This window comes from Geotrypetes seraphini, chromosome 1, assembly GCF_902459505.1.
Source record: "Geotrypetes seraphini chromosome 1, aGeoSer1.1, whole genome shotgun sequence".
NCBI lineage: Eukaryota > Metazoa > Chordata > Amphibia > Gymnophiona > Dermophiidae > Geotrypetes > Geotrypetes seraphini.
The window spans coordinates 123,360,609-123,383,303 of record NC_047084.1 but is presented as its reverse complement, the minus strand read 5'-3'; the positions used below and the strand labels follow the sequence as shown (position 1 = coordinate 123,383,303).

The following is a 22,695-nucleotide window of genomic DNA, read 5'->3' as shown; positions in this document are numbered from 1 at the left end:
TGCTGGACAAAATTTGTTTCTTGTACTGGATATGAAATTTTCCTGGTACTAAATGTAGAATTCTGTCAAATCGCTGCAGGTTCAGTTTTACTTGAGGAAATCACTTTAAAAGCTTTGGAAAGTGAAGGTGTTCAGGAAGATCTGAAAGGTAAGTTCTGATTTCTGTGTATCTATCAGACTCCTACAGCATTATGCAAACTCGCACTCCTTTTTTGTGAGAAGTCCTGCACAAAAGATGAGTAGGTCCTAGGGGTGATTATATTTGATAGAAATAAAGTAAGCAAGTAATCGACAGCAGATAACGATCCACACAGTCCAACACGGCAACCAGAGCCACTTCTGCCACACTGACATCACAATCAGGGCACTTGGTAATTTGCCACACAGGTCTATGGACTGCAATCTTGAAAGAGTGGTTTTATAATTTTGGCTGCAGCATACTCGGTTCATTAAGGGGCTCATTTTCAAACAAGAAACACATCCAAAACCCATCATAAGGGGATATGGATGCCTATGTCGGTGCAAAATGTAGGAGCTGAACTGAAAAATTGCTAAGTGCCTTGTTTTTATTCTTAAATATCTCAACTGACTGGAAATAGATTTTGCTACTTGAAATATTTTTACTCTAGAATTGATCATTGACTTTAATATTTAAATTATTAGGATTTAAAACTGCTGTTTCACCGGACTTGAGCACAAAACTTACTATTTATTTAATTTAGAGGTTTAAAACTGTTGACTGTGTTTTTCTAGACTTGAGCACAGACTTTATTATTTATTTAATTATTGGGACATAAACTTAAATGACTGTTTGTCTATAATGTTGTGTAACTCCTCTGTCTTCTACCTACCCCCCCCCACACACACACCTAAAAACAAACAAATAAACAAAAAAAGCCTTCCCTCCTTTTTCTTTCTCTTCTTTTTCTACTTAGCTTTGTCATTAGAGGAGATAAACACTTCTGTCTAACTCTTATCTTTCCTACTGCAGGCAAGATTTATTTTACATAGCAAGTCAGAACAGAAAGCAGCTTTAAGGCTTGCTTAATCTGTAGTTAACATAGTAACATAGTAGATGACGGCAGATAAAGACCCGAATGGTCCATCCAGTCTGCCCAACCTGATTCAATTTAAATTTTTTAATTTTTTCTTCTTAGCTATTTCTGGGCAAGAATCCAAAACTTGGAGATTAAAGCACAGAAACTGCTAGCTAGATTTATTGGGAATATTTAGAATTAAATAAAAGGGAAAAAAGGTAGATTCCAGCATAATTTGTATCATAGGTTCTCAATTGCTAGGTCCTCCTATAGCAGTGGTCTCAAACTCAAACCCTTTGTAGGGCCACATTTTGGATTTGCAAGTACTTGGAGGGCCTCAGAAAAAAACAGTTAATGTCTTATTAAAGAAATGACAATTTTGCATGAGGTAAAACTCTTTATAGTTTATAAATCTTTCCTTTTGGCTAAGTCTTAATAATAATATTGTCGTTTATAGCTAAAGAGACATATGATCAAGAAACTGTTTTATTTTACTTTTGTGATTATGATAAACATACCGAGGGCCTCAAAATAGTACCTGGCGGGCTGCATGTTGCCCCTGGGCCGCAAGTTTGAGGCCACTGTCCTATAGAGCAGTGATTCCCAACCCTGTCCTGGAGGAACACCAGGCCAATCGGGTTTTCAGGCTAGCCCTAATGAATATGCATGAGAGAGATTTACATATGATGGAAGTGATAGGCATGCAAATTTGCTTCATGCATATTCATTAGGGCTAGCCTGAAAACCCAATTGGCCTGGTGTTCCTCCAGGACAGGGTTGGGAACCACTGCTATAGAGATCTTGCCGACTCACTGGAACTTTACTTCCTCCCACCTTCCCCACACCCCACCCATCCCAGAGTTTGCAATTCATAAATAGACAGCCCAGTAATCAAGAACATAAGCAATGCCTCTGCTGGATCAGACCTGTGGTCCATCATGCCCAGCAGTCCGCTCATGCGGCGGCCCAACAGGTCCAGGACCTGTGCAGTAATCCTCTATCTATACCCTCTATCCCCTTTTCCAGAAGGAAATTGTCCAATCCTTTCTTGAACCCCAGTACTGTACTCTGCCCTATTACGCTCTCTTGGAAGTGCATTCCAGGTGTCCACCACACGTTGGGTAAAGAAGAACTTCCTAGCATTCGTTTTGAATCTGTCCCCTTTCAACTTTTCTGAATGCCCTCTTGTTCTTTTATTATTCGAAAGTTTGAAGAATCTGTCCCTCTGCATTTTCTCTATGCCCTTCATGATCTTGTAAGTCTCTATCATATTCCCTCTAAGTCTCCTCTTCTCCAGGGAAAAGAGACCCAGTTTCTCCAGTCTCTCAGTGTATGAAAGGTTTTCCATCCCCTTTATCAGACGCGTCACTCTCCTCTGAACCCTCTCGAGTAACGCCATGTCCTTCTTAAGGTACGGCGACCAATACTGGACGCAGTACTCCAGATGCGGACGCACCATCGCCCGATACAACGGCAGGATAACTTATTTCGTTCTGGTTGTAATACCCTTCTTGATTATTTTTTTTAATTATTATTTATTTATCAATTTTCAAATAAACAATCAAGTATACACTTGTACAGAAAGGAGAGGCATTAAAGAACACATTCCAAGCAAATCAATAATTGTAATCAAAGGAAAAATAATCTTAATCTCCTCCTTAAGTCCTCATATTATGGATCCAAGATGTAAAACGGTGAGCCTTACAAAAGTCTTAGTAATATATCAATAAGAAGAAAAACAGGAACACAGTTAGCTGAAGGAAGTGACCTAATCAAATAATGAACACTCATGTTGTATTAATCCCAGCTTTCAGGTGTGCAGCTGACAGAAAGGTTGTCAGTTGTATAGGCTCAAAGAAAACATATTTTTGCTTTTGATATAATATCACACATTTACATGGGTGTCTTAAGAAGAAAGAGGCTCCAAGAGCGATAACTCCCGGCTTCAAAATCAGAAATTCACGACGACGCCTTTGGGTATCTCGAGCCAGATCCGGAAATATTTGTATTTTAAATCCCAAAAATTATTTTGACTTATTTTTGAAGTAAAGTCTCAGCAACCAGTTTTTATCCGGTGCCAAGGCAACAGTGAGAAATAAAGTTGCTGGTGTCACAATTTCCTTATCCGACTGTTCTAATATCAGTGAAACATTTAAATTCTGTTGGACCTCTATAGGTAGTTGTTGTGGTTCTTGATATTGTTGATGTTGTCCTTCAATTTTCCGAATAGGCAGATAATAAGCCTGAGTTAAAGGTGGAAGCAGTTCTTCTGATATATCCAAAATTTCTACCATATATCTTTTTATCATCTCTCTCGGGGATATTGTTGGCACTTTAGGAAAATTAATCAGCCTGAGATTATTATTATGAGAAAGATTATCTAAAGCTTCCAATTTTCTTCTCATATTTATATTGTCTTTCATTAACGTTTCATTAAGTTGTTTGGTGGCAACATTTGAATTTTTAAGGTCCTGAAAATCTGTTTGTAAGCCTTTAATATTTGTTTCATGGATATTTAGCTTTGATTCAATTTGGGAAATTTGGGGTTTTATAGATTTTGCCAAATCTGCCACCAGATCCCATATCGCCTCAAGAGTTATTTCTCTGGGTTTCTCTATTTCAACAAATTGTTCTTTTTGAATAGGAAAATTAGCTATAGCTGACCTTTCCTCCTGCATGCTGTTCTCCTGGAAGCTGCATTCTCTCTTGCTGCTCTGAGCCTCAGCCGTTACCGGACACACAACACAGGAGTCCACATCCATTCTCCCCTGTCCGGTGACCATAGCCTCACTGGACAGGAGCTCACCAACCTCCGATGGCTCTACTGTCCGAGGGGAGCTGGTATGCTGAGGAAGAGGGGGTGAAGTTCTGGAGTCGGGGCTTAACGATATTTCCAAGCCCGGGGAGACCACATCCTGCTCACCACCGAGTGCTCCCGACGGGGAAGCCGACGCCACCGCCGACACTTCTGCATCCGGCGTATTAGTTCCTCGATGTTGCCGAGTCTAGCGGGGTCAGGGCGCCGCAAGGCTACAGCGGCACTTCGTCCCCTTCTCTTCGGCATTACTAGATGAAGGTGAACACCGCAAAGGAAGAAAAACAACCAGGTACTCGCTCTCGGTTCTAAACGGGATGCTCAGCTAGCTGTCCCGTCGGCCATCTTGGATCACCCTTCTTGATTATGCCTAGCATTCTGTTTGCCTTCTTAGCGGCCGCTGCGCACTGTGCCGACGGCTTCATTGTCATGTCCACCATTACCCCCAAGTCCCTTTCTTGGGTACTCTCATTTAATAACATCCCTCCCATAGTATAGTTGTACCTCGGGTTTCTGCTTCCCACATGTAATACTTTACATTTCTCAACATTGAATTTCATTTGCCATCTTGTCGCCCATTCCCCTAGTTTGTTCAAGTCCCTTTGCAATTCTTCGCAGTCCTCTTTGGTCCGAGCTCCACTAAATAGTTTGGTGTCGTCCGCAAATTTTATTATCTCACACTTCGTCCCTGTTTCTAGATCATTTATAAATATATTAAATAGCAGTGGCCCAAGCACCGACTCCTGCGGGACACCACTCGTGACCCTCCTCCAGTCCAAGGAGTGGCCCTTCATTCCTACCCTCTGTTTCCTACCCGCCAACCAGTTTCTGATCCATCTATGTACGTCTCCTTCCACCCCATGGTTCTTCAGTTTCCGAAGTAGGCGTTCATGGGGCACCTTGTCAAAGGTTTTTTGGAAATCCAGATATATGATGTCTATGGGGTCTCCTTTGTCCATCCGTTTGTTAATTCCTTCGAAGAAGTGCAATAAGTTCGTTAGGCACGATCTCCCCTTGCAGAAACCATGTTGGCTGGTTATCAGAAGTTTGTTTTTTTCAAAATGTTCATCGATGTTTTCTTTTATCAGTGCTTCCGCCATTTTCCACGGAACCAAGTCAGATTCACCGGTCTGTAGTTTCCCGGGTCACCTCTTGATCCCTTTTTAAAGATGGGCGTAACGTTGGCTATCTTCCAGTCCTCCGGCATCATGCCTGTTTTCAGGGATAAATTGCAAATTTGCTGCAGTAGTTCCGCTATTTCCTCCTTTAATTCCTTCAGAACCCTTGGATGGATTCCGTCCGGACCGGGGGATTTGTCAGTTTTTAGTTTTTCTATCTGCCTGCGTACATCTTCAAGGCTCACTTCCATGGATGTTAATTTTTCTGCTTGATTTCCATTGAAGAATTGCTCAGGTTCCAGTATGTTGGATGTGTCTTCGTTTGTGAATACAGACAAAAAGAACATGTTAAGTCTTTCTGCCACTTCTTTCTCCTCCTTCACCACTCCATTCCTGTCTCCGTCGTCCAGCGGTCCCACCTCCTCCCTATCCGGTTGCTTCCCTTTAACATATCTAAAGAATGGTTTGAAATTTCGTGCTTCCCTGGCTAGCCTCTCTTCATACTCTCTTTTGGCTTTTCGAACCACTCAGTGACATTCTTTTTGATACTTCCTGTGCTCTTTCCAGTTCCCCTCAGTTTTGTCCTTTTCCCATTTCCTGAGTGAATTTTTCTTATTGCCTATCGCTTCCTTCACTATTTTAGTTATCCACGCCGGATCTTTTGTTCGACTCTTTTTGCACCCCAGTCAATCAAACTTCCAACCAATCAAGATGAATTTCATTCAGTGAAATCATTGTGGTGCTTTAGTTTAAGTGGGAATTGAACTAGGATCCCATGGTTCACAATTTACTACACTGACCACAAGGCTACTGCTCAGACCTGCTTTCTGCTTTATTCAGAATGCCCAAAATACCCGATGCTGTCATAGATCCTGTTATTTCTTTCTGGTTTCACTTTCAGGAGAGGAGGAGGGACAACAGTCACTGGGGGATTCATGAGGGGTTTTTGCCTTAATACCTCCAGCTGCTTAGTCAGATCCAGGGCATGACTGAAACTGGTCTAAATAAAACGTTTCTTCCCATTCAATTATCACTGTTGGATGTGCTAATTTTGGGGTCTCCCTAGTCCTGCCCAAAATACACCCACAATATGCCCCCTTGCTACTTAGTTTCAAGTTTATTAATAGGTGGGGGCATTGCCATATACGTCAAAGAGGGAATTGAATCTACTGGAGAGAACATGCCACAACAGATGGATAAGTTAGAGTCTCTATGGGTCAAAATTCTGGGAACAAATGGACTGGAAATGAAGATCAGCATCTACTACCGACCCCCAGGATAGTCTGAAGAAATTGATGGAGAAATGACGGACGAGATTAAACGCAACTGCAAGAGAGGCAACGCAGTTATCATGGGTGACTTCAACTATCTGGGGATAGAATGGAACCTGAGCTCCTCCAGCTGTGCTAGAGAGACCAAGTTCCTGGAAACTGTAGCAATTGCTTCCTGGAACAACTTGCCAAGGAAATCACGAGAGGAAATGCAATTCTGGACTTAATTCTAAATGGACTGCGAGGACTGGCACAAGGTGTAGAAGTAGAAGGGACGCTGGGAAACAGTGATCACAACATGATCCGCTTCAACCTGGACACAGGGGCGAAACATAGGTCCAAAATGATGGCCATGGCACTGAACTTCTGAAAATGGAATTACAATGGGACGAGACTCATGGTGGGGAAGAAGATTAAGAAGACGATAAGCACTGTAAAAACACTAGAGCAAGCGTGGTCCCTTTTTAAGGACACAGTCACCCAAAATCTGTATATACAGCGTATTGTGACAGGGAAGCTCCTGTCACGATCCAAAAGAGGGCTAGACCCATCCAGAGTGCTAGTCTTAACCCTGCAAGCACTGATAGAGAGAAAGAACTGCTGGCCCAGCCAGAGAGAAGAGAGAAAAGAGAAAAGGCAGGTTGTGTCACAGCCCAAAAGTCAGGCAGGGAGGGCACTGAAAACTAACTATTTCCTCTATTACTCCGTTCCCCAAGCTAGGAAACATGAAACCAATTTAGAAGGGGGTGGAGTCAGCCCTCGGGGTTTGCAGGCTAAGCAGCCTCAAAAGGTAACCCAGCAGAGGAGGGGAGGAGGCTCAGCTGGCTCTGATTGGGAGAGCCCAGCAACACACCGTGATCACAGCTTCCACAGGGTTCCTAATCCCCATCCAGGAACGTTGCCAGGAGGCTAGCCCAGCAGGGGGGGAAATGTAATCCCCAGGAGGTATAGTACCTTGCCCAGTAAGCCTTGGGAGGAAGGGCTGGGAGGTTACCCTTAGAGAGAAAACGTTTCAAGAGAGCTGGCAGGCAGGCAAAGAGGGGGATGGGAGGAACAGCCTGATTTGAATGTCTGGGGGAACAGCCCTGAGTCCCTAGACGCTGAATGGGAGATGAGTAGTGTTCCTGAGGAAGGGTGGTTTGAAGAGGGCATGGATACAGGAGGGAGTGAGGTATGAGAATCCCATCCTTCCCTATAAGAAATCCAATCTGGGTTATTTCAAACCTGAGCCACAGCAGGGCAATGAGCAAGGCTGAAACCGTCCTGCCTAATTAAGGGATAATATTTCTGCAAACTTCCTTTTTGCCAAGTTTCCCTAATAGTTGAACCTGAAGGAAGATAGGGGCATAATTGGTTGGGACTGAAGACCTTAACATAGGGAGGCTTGCCCCGCACAGCTTGACAGGCAGAGCTGTGCACGTCCTTCGAGGGGACAGCGTGGTAAAGGAAGAATCAAGGAAAAGAAAAGTTTGTATTTTTTTAAATACTTGGACTGAAGCAATATGTAAGGAGTCCTAGAGCTGGCACTGGCCGTGTCCAGCTGGATGTGAGAAGGAACGGTGGCTGAGGGAGAAGCCAGTAATCCTCAAGAGGGAATATGGGACAGTAAATAAATTAAGGGCACGTTTGAGTTACTGTCTTGAATATGACTTTTTGTTTTGTGATTGACAAGAATTGTCAGGTGCCCAAACCAAAGGCCAGTGCAAGTGTCCTGAGTGGCCTTTGAGGAATAATTACCCAGTTTAAACGTTTTTATTTTTTTTGGACATTAATAAACCTGGTGAAACTTTCTGGGAAAGTCCGTTGTCCGGGTTTTTCCTGCAACCAGCCATATAAAAGGCACAACATAAATCTGACCTGTGGTTCGAGCCGGGTTTTCCCATCTACTTGGGGACAGGCCCGGCCACAGTATGAACAAGGGATCCAAGAGGAAAAAGAACAAGGAATCGGCATGGCTCACTGTAGAGGTGAAGGAAGCGATCTGAGACAAGAAAACTTTGTTTAAGGAATGGAAAAGGTCAAGAATGAACAAAAACTGGAATAAGCACAAACAGCACCAATGCAGGTGCCATAAAGGCAGTAAGAGGGTCCAAAAGAGACTACAAGGAAAAAATAGTTTATTCATGATATTTGATTGAACGCTTTTCCAAATTACAAAGCGTTGTACAAAAGATAAAAATATGATTTTTAAAGAAATCACAAAGGGGAGATCACGTGATGCTGTGAGCTGGTCGGTAGCACCTCTCGCCAGCTCCAGAGCCCTGTTCCCTCAGCAATCATAATTTGAGACAAACTCGGCGGGAATACTAAAATTTTTATCAGCTTTCTGGCTTGTTATTACATGGACAGATTTTTGGCGAGATCGCAGCCTGCCATGACCTCCAAAACCGCTAAAAAAGACCGCGAGAAGGCCAAAGCTGGAGAGGAAAAAATGGCGGAGGAGCCTCGTGCAACTAACCCGATGTTTACATCTGAAATGCGCACGGAATTTCAACAAGTCATACTGCAAGCTTTGGATCCTCGCATGGAGCAGATTTCACTACAACTTAATAAATTAGAGTCGCTATTGGAAGATCACTCCATGCGAGTTACAGCTTTAGAAACCAGAGTTTCGACGGTAGAGGACGAGGCCACCTCCATGGCGTCTGATGTCGCGACGCTTAAAGCCCAGCTACATACCCACCAGGAAAAACTCGAGGATCTGGAGAACAGATCGCGCAGAGACAACTTACGATTTATAGGCTTACCGGAGCAAATTTCTGATTCTGTACTTCTCTCTGTAGTGGAGTCGTGGCTGGCCAGTGAGCTGCCGATGCCTGCATCTCTGGGCCCCGCACGGTTTGAGCGGGTACATCGGGTGGGCTCCCGTGTTGGGGCGGACCAGCGGCCGAGAGTGGTGATCGGGAAACTTCATAATTACCGGCACAAAGTTGAACTGCTGAGAGCCTACCGCTCAAAGAGAGCCTCCTTGACCTACGAATCCCATCCAGTGCGGATTGGCCAGGACTATTCAGCGGCCTTAACGGATAAGCGGAGGGCGTTTCACCCCCTCTGTGCTCAACTGGTTGAACAAAAACGACGCTTTATGTTTTTATATCCGGCAGTATTAAAAATTCAACACAACGGAAAATGGCACGTTTTCGACTCTGCACCTTTAGCTGGAGACTTTATTAATCACCTGGAGCCCTCCTCCTCTTCTCCACCTTGAACACTCTGGACATGCTGGTTTCTAGCACTAACTGACCTAAAAAGGTGGTTCCAGGTTTGCAGCACAGGGCTGGCTGAAGTTTATGTCTCTATATCTGATTACTTGTTTACTGTAAGGGGGGGGGTTTTGATGGCTTCATATGTGTGATCTCCCTTCCTATTGCCCGGTTGGCATTAGGAACTTTAGTAGTGTTTGGGATGGGCAGAGGTGGGGGTTTGGGGGGTTTGTTGGGAGGGAGAGGAATTGGGGTTGGGGTTGGGGGGATGGGAAGGGAAAAGGGGGATTATTCACAGTACATTCCAGTGTGTCTTTGTTTTTTTGAGTGGTATTTTTTTTCTGCAATACCTGGTGGGGATTTTCCTCTTTCCTCTTGGGTGAGGGCTGGGTGCCCGAGAGGAATATATGGTGACTCTGCTTCTAATGGTGCATTCTTTGTGGTAAATGGGGGGTAAAACTTTTCGGATAGTGTCGTGGAACGTGGGTGGTATCACGTCCCCAATAAAAAGAACGAAGCTACTTCAGCGCCTTAAACATCATCACGCTGACCTGGCATGTCTGCAGGAAACCAGACTTATGGAATTGGAACATGCAAAATTACAGAAGGGGTGGGTGGGGCAGGTAATCTCCGTTTCCTCGCCTAATAAGAAGGCAGGGGTGGCACTATTGATAAGGAAGGGATTCCCGGGCAGGGTGGAACGTATATTTGGAGATGAAGCGGGGAGAACCCTTTTGTGTAAACTTACCATGTCTGGCTGCTCTTATCACCTGTTGGTGGTGTATGCCCCGAATCATTATGATCACGCTTTCTTTTCTTCTCTGGTTCACCATGGGCTTCGGGACCCAGACACTCCTCTGATATTACTGGGAGATTTAAATCAAGTCATGGACCCAGACTTAGATAGAACGGGACCGGGTACTTCTCAGTCATCTAGCATAACTAGGGGGGTTCCTTACTTGTGTGACACTTTGGCTCTGTCCGACCCCTGGCGTCTTTTACACCCTATGGAACACGATTTTACACACCAATCAAGGGCCCACAATACATTCTCTCGAATAGACTACATATTGCTATCTACAACCTCTTTCTCGCAGGTTCATTTGGCGGAGATTGGACCGCTTTCTGTGTCGGACCATTGTCCTATTTGGGTCGACATTCTTCATGGTGATGGCTTTACATCCCGGGGGTTATGGCGCTTTCCCTCTTATATGACTAAACATGCTGACTTTATTGCTTACCTTCAGACTAAATGGGATGACTATGTCCACTTTAATGCACCACACGTTGACACACCATTATTGTTTTGGGAGGCAGCTAAATCGGTCCTTAGAGGGGACATCATATCCTATGTCGCGGCTCAGAGAAAAAGAATTTCTTAAGGGATTTTGAGATTGGAAAAGGAATATCGTGCGTCTAAGCGGACATACCTAGCTCATCCCTCTTCTCTATCGAGAGAGGCGATGACCGCAGCGCATATTGCTTTGAATACGCTCTTGCATGAACGTACGCAGCGATACCTTTCTCATGCTAAATTTCATTATTACTCTTTTGGAAATAAGCATGGTAGACTACTGGCAGCGTTGACTAGGACACAGCGACCTAATCGCCATATCTCTCGCATCCTCCTTCCCTCGGGAGCAGAGGTGACTACAACACCTGAGATAGCGGAGGGCTTTCGCGCCTATTATGCCTCCTTTTACGCTACAAGGGAAACGTTAGAGGGCCCAGAGGTTATGGATTATTTGGTAGATGCGGGTGTGCCCAGGTTATCCTCTCAGGATCGTCTACACTTGAATAGGCCTATACAGGGGAAGGAACTCCAGGAAGCGGTGAAACAACTTAAACAAGGCACCTCTCCGGGGCCGGACGGGTATTCTCCCGAATTTTATAAACTTTTATTTCCCTCAATATGTGGGCCGTTAGCAGCCTATTACACGGCGGCCTTGGAGGGGGGCGGGTTCCCTGCTGGTGCGAACCATGCACATATAACCTTAATACCAAAGCCGGGAAAGCCGGAGGGAGACCTTGAATCGTATCGTCCGATTTCTCTTATTAATGTAGATCTCAAGATATTGGACAAAATATTGGCCAATAGGCTGGCGCATTTATTACCACATCTGATTGTCCCGGAACAGGTTGGCTTTGTGAAGCAGCGTCATTCTGTTCTTAACGTTCGCCGGTTGTTAACTGCGATACAGCGTGCGCAAGACCAGGGCGTTAAGGGAATTCTGGTAGGCCTTGATGCTGCTAAGGCTTTCGATCAGGTCAATTGGAATTTTCTTTTCCAGGTGCTCTCCTACATGGGAATTGAGGGTTGGTATTATGAGATGGTCCGCTTGTTATATAAAGACCCTACTGCTAGCATACTGATTAACGGAACTCGAACGTCCACATTTCCAATAGCCAGGGGTACTCGTCAGGGTAGTCCGCTTTCCCCTCTTCTTTTTCTTCTCTATCTGGATCCCTTTTTACGTTCCCTTCTCTGTGACGCTGATTTACAGGGCCTGCCAGAGGGTGACTCCCAGTTACGAGTTTTGGCCTTTGCGGATGACCTCTTACTGACATTGGGTGATCCACAAAGATCTCTTAAACGGGCTTTGGATCTTCTGGATGAATACAGCATGTACTCTGGCTTGATCCTAAACAAACAAAAATCAATGGTGTTGCCATTATCTTCGGACATCCCGATAGATTGGAGGGGACCCTTTCCTCTTACGTGGGCATCGGGATGTCTGAAATACTTGGGAATACTTATTTCTCCTGACCTTACTCAACTATACTCTTTGAATATAGAACCTCTTTTAACTGTCACGAAGCAAAAACTGCACAATTGGAGGGTGTACCCGCTTTCCTTGCTGGGGCGGATAGCATTATATAACATGGTATTGGTGCCTCAATGGCTGTATGTATTTCAAATGTTGCCTGTGTTGCTTTCGGTCAAACATGATAAAGAGGTGGGGAAACACTTACAACTTTATCTGTGGAATGGGAAGAGGGCGAGGATGTCTTTATCTCATATGACTCGACCAAGAGACAGGGGAGGCTTGGGATTGCGAAGTCTCCGTCTGCTATCGCAGGCTTGTCAGATGAGACATTTGAACGATTGGTTTCGTGGTACCCATCATTTTTCAGCGACAACTCAGGAATTATCTCTTTGTGACCCCTATCACTTTAGCTATCTGCTACATACCAAACGTTTACCTCGAAAGTCATTGGCGGCCTGGCGCCTTTTTCTTCAGCCGTTGAGACGTCTGTGGAAGATTCTCTGTCGACATATTCCTATTTCATCCACTGTAACACCATATCTGCCTTTGCGGGGCAACGAAGACTTTCTTCCTGGACTTTTCTCTGGGCCGGCTTCTATTTGGTCTCGGCCCTCTAATTGCTACTTATTTCAAATGGTTCGCTCTAATGGAGAATTGAGAACGCTAGATTCTCTTCAAAGAGATACTCACTGGACTCCACAGTCATGGTATTCTTATCATCAATTGTCCTCATATGTACGCACACTGCCGAGGGACTGTCTCACTGATAGGTGCATGGAATTGATCTCTGAAGCTTTGAGTCTGTCAGCCCAGGTGCAGATTCCGCTTCGCTTTCATCATCATCATCTGCAGGAGTGCTTGGGCGAACTTTCATATGACTTTTATGCCAGTAAATGGTCGATGGATTTATCCTGTGAAATCTCTGGATCAGTCATACAGAGAAGTCTTCACAAAACAGCACGTTTGACTCCACAAGTGACACTCATTGAAATGAATTATAAGTTTCTGCTGAGACTCTACAGATCGCCTTCTTACATGTATCGAGCGTCTTTGAGTGACTCTGACTGCTGCTTAAAATGTCATCATTCCCCAGCTACGCTTGGACACCAATTTTGGTCTTGTGAGAGGGTGCAGCGATTTTGGTACCATGTACATCGCCACATAGCGGGAATGTGGAGCTATAATTATCTCTTTTCTCCAATAATGCTGTTCACATTGGAGTCCCTTCCCAGAGCTGCTCCGAGGGGTTTCAGGAATTTTTTGGACCGCGCCATCCTTTTGGGGAAGAAAGTGGTGCTTCATTGCTGGATATCTTCGGACACACCTACGCTGACACATTGGCGTGTATTGATGCTCCAACATGCTTCAATGGAGCGCTTACGCTTCTCTTCCTGGGACTCAGTGATGGGGAAAGCATACTGTTCATGTTGGGAGCCATTCTGGAACACCTTGACACCTAGAGCTCGAAGCCACTTGTTGAATGTTTGATCTCCACTGGTATATGACACATTGGGTGAATTATCATTTGAGGAATTGGGTGGGTGGGTTGGGGGGATGGGAGTGTTTTTGGTATGGATTGTTGTACTCATTTGGTCTATGGTATCATACACTGTGTTCTTGAGTTTGTGTTCTGTACTGAAAATTTAATAAAACATACTTTTCATAAAGAAATCACAATATACATAATATATTAATCAGACCTACAGGGTAATTGACTTTAAAACCACGGGAAACAATAGGAAACATAAGAACATAAGAACATAAGAAGTTGCCTCCACTGGGTCAGACCAGAGGTCCATCCTGCCCAGCGGTCCGCTCCCGCGGCGGCCCATCAGGTCCGCGACCTGTGAAGTGTTTACTGACCACTTCTATAACCTACCACTTCTATCTGTACCCCTCTATCCCCTTATCCTCCAGGAACCTATCCAAACCTTCCTTGAACCCCTGTACAGAGTTCTGGCTTATCACCTCCTCCGGAAGCTTGTTCCATGTGTCCACCACCCTCTGGGTAAAAAAGAACTTCCTAGCATTTGTTCTAAACCTGTCCCCTTTCAATTTCTCTGAGTGACCCCTAGTGCTTGTGGCTCCCCACAGTTTGAAGAATCTGTTCTTATTCACTTTCTCTATGCCCTTTAGGATTTTGAAGGTTTCTATCATGTCCCCTCTAAGTCTCCTCTTCTCCAGAGAGAACAGCCTCAGCGTTTTTAACCTGTCAGCGTAAGAGAAATTTTCCATACCTTTTATCAGTTTAGTCGCCCTCCTCTGCACTCCCTCGAGTACCGCCATGTCCTTTCTGAGGTACGGCGACCAGTATTGAACACAGTACTCCAGGTGCGGGCGCACCATTGCGCGATACAGCGGCATGATGACTTCCTTCGTCCTGGTTGTGATACCCTTTTTGATGATGCCCAGCATTCTGTTTGCTTTCTTTGAGGCTGTCGCACATTGCGCCGATGGTTTCAGTGATGTGTCAACCATCACCCCCAGATCCCTTTCAAAGTTACTCACCCCTAGTGGTATTCCCCCCATTTTGTAGTTGAACATCGGGTTCTTTTTCCCTACATGCATGACTTTGCATTTCTCTACGTTAAAACTCATTTGCCACTTATTTGCCCAGTCTTCCAGTCTCGTTAGGTCCCTTTGCAGGTTTTCACAGTCTTCCGTGTTCCTAACCCTGCTGCAGAGTTTGGTGTCATCAGCAAATATGATAACCTCACATTTTGTCCCCGTCTCCAGATCGTCAATAAATATATTGAACAATAGAGGTCCTAGCACCGACCCCTGTGGAACTCCGCTCGTACCCATTGCCAGTCTGAGTATTGGCCCTTTACTCCAACCCTCTGTTTCCTGCCTGCCAACCAGTGTTTGATCCATCGGTAGATATCCCCTTGCACCCCGTGGTTCCACAACTTTTTTAGTAGCCGTTCGTGAGGTACCTTGTCGAAGGCTTTTTGGAAGTCAAGGTAAATGATGTCTATGGATTCCCCCTTATCCATCTGGCTGTTTATTCCCTCGAAGAAGTACAGCAAGTTTGTGAGGCACGGCCTTCCCTTGCAGAAGCCATGCTGGCTCGCCTTCAGTTGTCCATTTTTTTCTATGTGTTCGCAGATTGTGTCCTTTACCATTGCTTCCATCATCTTTCCCGGAACTGAGGTCAAGCTCACAGGCCTGTAGTTTCCCGGGTCACCCCTTGATCCCTTCTTAAAAATGGGCGTGACATTTGCTGGAAAGAGGGGTAGAAATACAATTTTTGAAGAAAAAGTACATAAAAGGGAAGTACAATAGGAGAGTAGGGGGAAGAGTATTAATGGCAGAAGAAGGATCAAAGGAAAGGCTGTTAGTAATCTAGTTTTAGGGGAAGATAGTAATCTTAAGGTATTACAGCTGCAATGAACTTTATTGTTATTTTTTTTTTTTCAGTTAAAGGCTTCTTTAAAAAGAAGACACTTTAAGCTACTTTTAAATTTCTGCAAGTCTTGTTCGAGTCTTAAGTATAATGGAAGAGAATTCCAAATCATTGGAGCTGTTACAGAAAAAATAGTAGCACGGCGTGTTCCGATAATTTTTAAGGAGGGAACATTAAGGGTAAACTGGGAGGATGATCTAAGAACTCTTGATGAACTATATGGAATCAGAAGCCTGTCTATAAATGCTGGTGTGTTGGTCTTTATTGTCTTGAAGACTAAAAGGGCTATTTTATAAGTAATCCTATATGTTATTGGCAACCAGTGAGCTCTTTGCAACAAAGGTGTAACGTGGTCAAATTTTTTTGAACCTGAAATTATTTTTATTGCTGTGTTTTGTATAAGTTGAAGACGCCTTATGTCCTTAAGATATGCCCCTTTTAATAAGGAATTAGCCAAGGAGGCAAAAAACTTCAAGCCGTTCTTTCGATATATTAAGGGAAAACGACCTGCGAAGGAAGTGGTGGGACCGTTGGATGACCAATGACTAAAGGGAGTGCTAAAGGAGGATAACGCCATCGCTGACAAACTGAACACATTTTTTGCATCTGTATTTACCGAAGAGGATATACACAGCATACCGGAACCCATCAGGCTATATGCTGGAAATAAAGATGGGAAACTAACAGGGTTGACGGTCAGTCTAGAAGCGGTATGCAGGCAGATCAATAGGCTCAAGTGCGATAAATCCCTGGGACCGGATGGCATCCATCTGAGGGTCAACAGGGAACTGAAAGGGACTATAGCTGAACTGCTTCAACTAATAGCCAATCTGTTGATAAAATCGGGAAAGATTCTGGAAGACTGGAAGGTGGCGAATGTTACGCCAATCTTCAAAAAAGGTTCGAGGGGAGATCCAGGAAACTATAAACCGGTAAGTCTGACCTCGGTACTGAGAAAGCTGGTAGAGGCGCTGATAAAGGATTGCATCATTGATCACCTTGACAGACACGGTCTGATGAGGATCAGCCAGTATGGTTTCAGCAAAGGCAGATCTTGTTTGACAAACTTACTGCACTTCTTTGAGGGAGTAAACAGGCAGATAGACAAGGGTGACCCGGTCGACATTGTCTATCTGGATTTTCAGAAGGCGTTCGACAAGGTTCCGCATGAACGACTACTTTGGAAGATTGAGAGCCATGGAATCGAGGGTGGTACTTGGAGAGATCTCCCAGGAAAGAAACTTGGGAGTTCTGATTGACAAGTTGATGAAGCCGTCCGCGCAATGTACGGCGGTGGCGAAAAGGGCAAACAGAATGCTAGGAATGATAAACAAGGGGATCACGAACAGGTCAGAGAAGGTTATCATGCCGCTGTACCAGGCCATGGTGCGTCCTCACCTGGAGTACTTCGTCCAGCACTGGTCACCGTACATGAAGAAGGGCCCGGTACTACTCGACAGGGTCCAGAGAAGAGTGACTAAGGTTAAGGGGCTGGAGGAGTTGCCGTACAGTGAAAAATTAGAGAAACTGGGCCTTTTCTCCCTCGAACAGAGGAGATTGAGAGGGGACATGATTGAAACATTCAACGTACTGAAGGGAATAGACTTAGTAGATAAGGACAGGTTGTTCACCCTCTCCAAGGTAGAGAGAACGAGAGGGCATGCTCTAAAATTGAAAGGGGATAGATTCCGTACGAACGTAAGGAAGTTCTTCTTCACCCAGAGAGTGGTAGAAAACTGGAACGCTCTTCTGGAGTCTGTCATAGGGGAACATAGGGGATTCAAAACAAAGTTAGACAAGTTCCTGCAGAATCAGAACGTACGCAGGTAGAGCTAGTCTCAGTTAGGGCACTGGTCTTTGAGCAGAGGGCAGCCGCATGAGCGGACTGCTGGGCACGATGGACCACTGGTCTGAACCAGCAGCGGCAGTTCTTATGTTCTTATATAGTAACATAGTAGATGACGGCAGATAAAGACCCGAATGGTCCATCCAGTCTGCCCAACCTGATTCAATTTAAATTTTTTTTTTTTTTTCTTCTTAGCTATTTCTGGGCGAGAATCCAAAGCTTTACCCGGTACTGTGCTTGGGTTCCAACTGCCGAAATCTCTGTTAAGACTTACTCCAGCCCATCTACACCCTCCCAGCCATTGAAGTCCTCCCCTGCCCATCCTCCATCAAACGGCCATACACAGACACAGACCGTGCAAGTCTGCCCAGTAACTGGCCTAGTTCAATATTTAATATTATTTTCTGATTCTAAATCCTCTGTGTTCATCCCACGCTTCTTTGAACTCAGTCACAGTTTTACTCTCCACCACCTCTCTCGGGAGCGCATTCCAGGCATCCACTACCCTCTCTGTAAAGTAGAATTTCCTAACATTGCCCCTGAATCTACCACCCCTCAACCTCAAATTATGTCCTCTGGTTTTACCATTTTCCTTTCTCTGGAAAAGATTTTGTTCTACGTTAATACCCTTCAAGTATTTGAACATCTGAATCATATCTCCCCTGTCTCTCATTTCCTCTAGGATATACATATTCAGGGCTTCCAGTCTCTCCTCATATGTCTTCTGGCGCAAGCCCTATCATTTTCGTCTCCCTCCTCTGGACCGTCTCAAGTCTTCTTACGTCTTTCGCCAGATACGGTCTCCAAAACTGAACACAATACTCCAAGTGGGGCCTCACCAATGACCTGTACAGGGGCATCAACACTTTCTTCCTTCTACTGACTACGCCTCTCTTTATACAGCCCAGCATCCTTCTGGCAGCAGCCACTGCCTTGTCACACTGTTTTTTCGCCTTTAGATCTTCGGACACTATAACCCCAAGGTCCCTCTCCCCGTCCGTGCATATCAGCTTCTCTCCTCCCAGCATATACAGTTCCTTCCTATTATTAATCCCCAAATACATTACTCTGCATTTCTTTGCATTGAATTTTAGTTGCCAGGCATTAGACCATTCCTCTAACTTTTGCAGATCCTTTTTCATATTTTCCACTCCCTCTTCGGTGTCTACTCTGTTACAAATCTTGGTATCATCTGCAAAAAGGCACACTTTTCCTTCTAACCCTTCAGCAATGTCACTCACAAACATATTGAACAGGATTGGCCACAGCACCGAATCCTGAGGGACTCCACTAGTCACTTTTCCTTCCGTAGTCGCAGAGAGTGTGTTCCAATCTGCATCTGGCATGTTGAAGTCTCCTAGCATTACTGAGTCCCCGCGCAGTGTGATATTCTCTATGTCCTCGATTAATTCCATGTCTTTGTCCTCCTGTTGCCTGGGAGGTCTATGTATCACCCCAAGGTATAGGCATTTTTCATTCCCTCTGGCCAGGTTCACCCAGAGGGATTTCCCCGGTGTATCTAACATCTGTGATTCTGGTGGTTTTGATACTTTCCTTAGTGTATAGCGCTACTCCTCCTCCCAATTTACCCACTCGGTCGCAACGAAGTAGGTTGTACCCTGGTATAACCATATCCCACCCATGCGATTCCATGAACCAGGTTTCGGATATCGCTATCACGTCAAGATCGGCGTTTGTTATCTCAGTCTCTAATTCTAGAATTTTATTTCCCAAGCTGTATGCATTAACATACATAGCCCTCCATATCTGTGAAGGGTTTACTTTATGAGTTAGTGTGGCTCCTAAATTATCAGTGATATTTCTCCCTGAATTATTGTGGATATCATTGGTACTTACCTTAGACTTGGTAGTGTGAGTGTGACTTGCCTCCTCAGGGTGGTTTCTTACTGCTCTGGGATATAAGTATGTAACATAGAAACATAGAAATAGACGGCAGATAAGGGCCCACGGCCCATCTAGTCTGCCCACCTTAATGTCCCTCCCCTACCTTTGCCCTGTGAAGAGATCCCATGTGCCGATCCCATTTGGCCTTAAAATCAGGCACGCTGCTGGCCTCAATCATCTGTAGTGGAAGACTATTCCAGCGATCAACCACTCTTTCAGTGAAAAAGAATTTCCTGGTGTCACCTCGTAGTTTCCCGCCCCTGATTTTCAACGGATGCCCTCTTGTTGTCGTGGGACCCTTGAAAAAGAAGATATCTTCCTCCGCCTTGATGCGGCCCGTAAGATACTTGAACGTCTCGATCATGTCCCCCCTCTCTCTGCGCTCCTCGAGCGAGTATAGCTGTAATTTGTCAAGCCGTTTTTCGTATGGTAGATTCTTGAGTCACGAGACCATCCGGGTGGCCATTCTTTGCACCGACTCCAGTCTCAGCACATCCTTGCGATAATGCGGCCTCCAGAATTGCACACAGTATTCCAGGTGGGGCCTCACCATGGATCTATACAATGGCATAATGACTTCCGCCTTACGACTGACGAAACCCCTTCGTATGCAGCCCATGATTTGTCTTGCCTTGGACGAAGCCTGCTCCACTTGATTGGCAGACTTCATGTCCTCACTGACGATTACCCCCAAGTCTCGTTCTGCTACCGTTTTTGCTAGGATCTCGCCATTAAGGGTATAAGACTTGCATGGATTCTGGCTGCCCAGGTGCATAACTTTGCATTTTTTGGTATTGAAGTTGAGTTGCCATGTACCCTCCCCCAACTTACCTAGTTTAAAGCCCTATGGAGTAGGCGGGCCAATCGATGTCCAAATACGTTTCTACCTCTTCTGGTTAGGTGGAGTCCGTCTGGTCCTTGTAGTCCCTGGAGCGTCTCGCCGTGGTTTAGGAATCCAAAGTTCATTTCTATGCACCATTCTCTGAGCCATTCGTTATTCCGTTGAATACGCTCTTCTCTAGCTCTGCCTTTGTTTCTTACTGGAAGAATTGATGAAAAGACCACCTGTGCTCCTATCTGCTTCAACTTCTTTCCCAGCGCTCCAAAATCTCTGGGGATGTTCTCTGTGGCATTCCTAGCAGTGTCGTTTGTGCCTATATGGATGAGAAACATGGGAAAATGATCATTAGGCTTTAGAATTTTGTCTAGGCTAGTGGTAATATCTTGGATCCTGGCTCCAGGGAGACAGCAGACCTTTCTTGACTGCAAATTAGGCCTGCAAATTGGTCCCTCGGTGCCCTTTAGCATGGAGTCACCAATGACTACCACTCTTCGTTCCTTCCGAGGGGGCCGGTCTGCGTGCTCTGGATTTGACGTTGTGAGCTGGGTATCCTCATGAGCCTCTTCTGCTATTTCCTCGGTGGTTCCATCCTGTAAGATCTGAAATCTATTTCTGAGAGTTAGCTGTGGTATTGATGAAGGGCTATCCTGTTGAAGAGAAAAAGAAGAAGAGAGTGAGAATGAGGTGGGTTTATTTCGCTTGCCCTTAGAGGAGGTTACTAGTTGCCAGGGGCCAGCATCTCCAATCATCTCCTGTACTCCAATCGTTGTGTTTAGTGCTGTAGGTTTGGGCGTGTCGAGGATGGACCTGTCGTGGGTTCTCTCTGTGATGTGTGACAGTTCCAGGATGGCGTCATCGATGAAGGCCTCGTCATCCCTTATGCTCCTCAGGCACTTTACCTCCTCCCCGAGGCTCAGTAGTTCCTGCAAGATATCCTCGCCTAAGTTTCCCAGCTCCTCTGTCTGCGTAGAGACTGTAGTGCACTTTGGGAGGGGGGGGGGGAAGGTCTCGGTCTGCACTGAGACCTCTGCCCTCTGATCCTTGTCGCCCTCTGCCTTCTGTGTACAGACCTCGACCATCCCCTGGGTCCCTCCGGATGCTTGAGTGTCGTTCTTGATAGTAGCTTTGGTACTCCGTGTCCTCCCTGCCATTTCCAAGTTAGAGGGATTTATTTCTGTAAAGAGAAAGGTTGAGATGTCAGAGAGTATGTAAGGAGAAAGATGGTTGGTTTACAATAATAAAAAGTAAGAAAATTATTTAAAATATTAAAATTATGTATATATAAAAAAAAAAGTTTAAATAAAAATGGGATTGAGATCAAAACATAGATTTGATTACAATGGGTATGGGACAAAAGGAAAGAAAGGGGGAGAGAGAGTTTTTTAAAATACATGGTATAAATAAAAATAAAAGGAAGGGAAGAAGGGAAGGATAGAATAAGAGGAAGAAATGGGGTATTGCTTCCTGAAAGCGTTTTAATTTTACCGTTTTATTTGGGAATTCAGTTGGAATTTTGATAAGCGTCTTTAAAGAGGAATGTTTTAAGGTGTGTTTTAGACTTGTTTAGGGAATTTTCAGAGCAAAGGTTCGATGGCATTGCATTCCAGAGAGGGCGCAACAACAGAGAAAATTGTGTTTCTAGTATAATATAAATCCTTGATTGAAGGAACTGTTAATAGATTCTGGTTAGTGGACCTGAAGGCCCTGGAAGGGTATGTGGGATAATATATTTATCTAGGAAGGCAGGCAGATGAGAAATCTTGATCTTAAAGACTAAGAGAAGAATCTTATAAGTTGTCCTATGAGAGACTGGTAACCATTGAGAATCTCAAAGTAGGGGGGTGACATGGTCATATTTTTTAGCTTTATGGATAGAAACATAGAAACATAGAAAGATGACGGCAGATAAGGGCTATAGCCCATCAAGTCTGCCCACTCTATTGACCCACCCCTTTAAGTCTACTGACCCCCTTAATCATACAGCCACTCTACTGACCCGCTCCTTCAAGTCTATATCCTAGCGACCCTATTCCTTGACTTGACCTTTGTAGGGAATCCACATAGGTATCCCATTTATTCTTAAAGTCTGGGATGCTGCTGGCCTCAATCATCTGCACTGGAAGCTTGTTCCAATGCTCAATCACTCTTTCCGTGAAGAAGTACTTCCTGGCGTCTCCACGAAACTTCCCTCCCCTGTGTTTGAGCGGATGTCCCCTTGTGGTCGAGGGTCCTATGAGAAGAAAGATATCATCTTCCACCTCGACACGTCCCGTGATGTACTTAACTGTCTCAATCATGTCTCCCCTTTCCCTACGCTCTTCGAGGGTGTAGAGCTGCAGTTTGTTCAGTCTTTCTTCGTACGTGAGACCCTTGAGCCCCGAGACCATCCTGGTGGCCATCCGCTGAACCGATTCAATTCTGAGCACATCTTTACGGTAGTGTGGCCTCCAGAATTGCACAAAGTATTCCAGATGAGGTCTCACCA

General features: G+C 44.9%; 1 protein-coding gene across 4 annotated transcripts in view; it reads left to right on the top strand.

Annotated features, from left to right (window-relative positions):
* Positions 1-22,695, top strand: part of LOC117357318 (NACHT, LRR and PYD domains-containing protein 3-like) — a 191,077-nt gene that overhangs the window by 51,832 nt on the left and 116,550 nt on the right. For all 4 annotated transcript variants that reach the window (XM_033937704.1, XM_033937711.1, XM_033937695.1 and 1 more), the window contains one exon: positions 80-148. In XM_033937704.1, the coding sequence (XP_033793595.1) occupies positions 80-148 (69 nt within the window). The remainder of the gene's footprint in view (positions 1-79; positions 149-22,695) is intronic.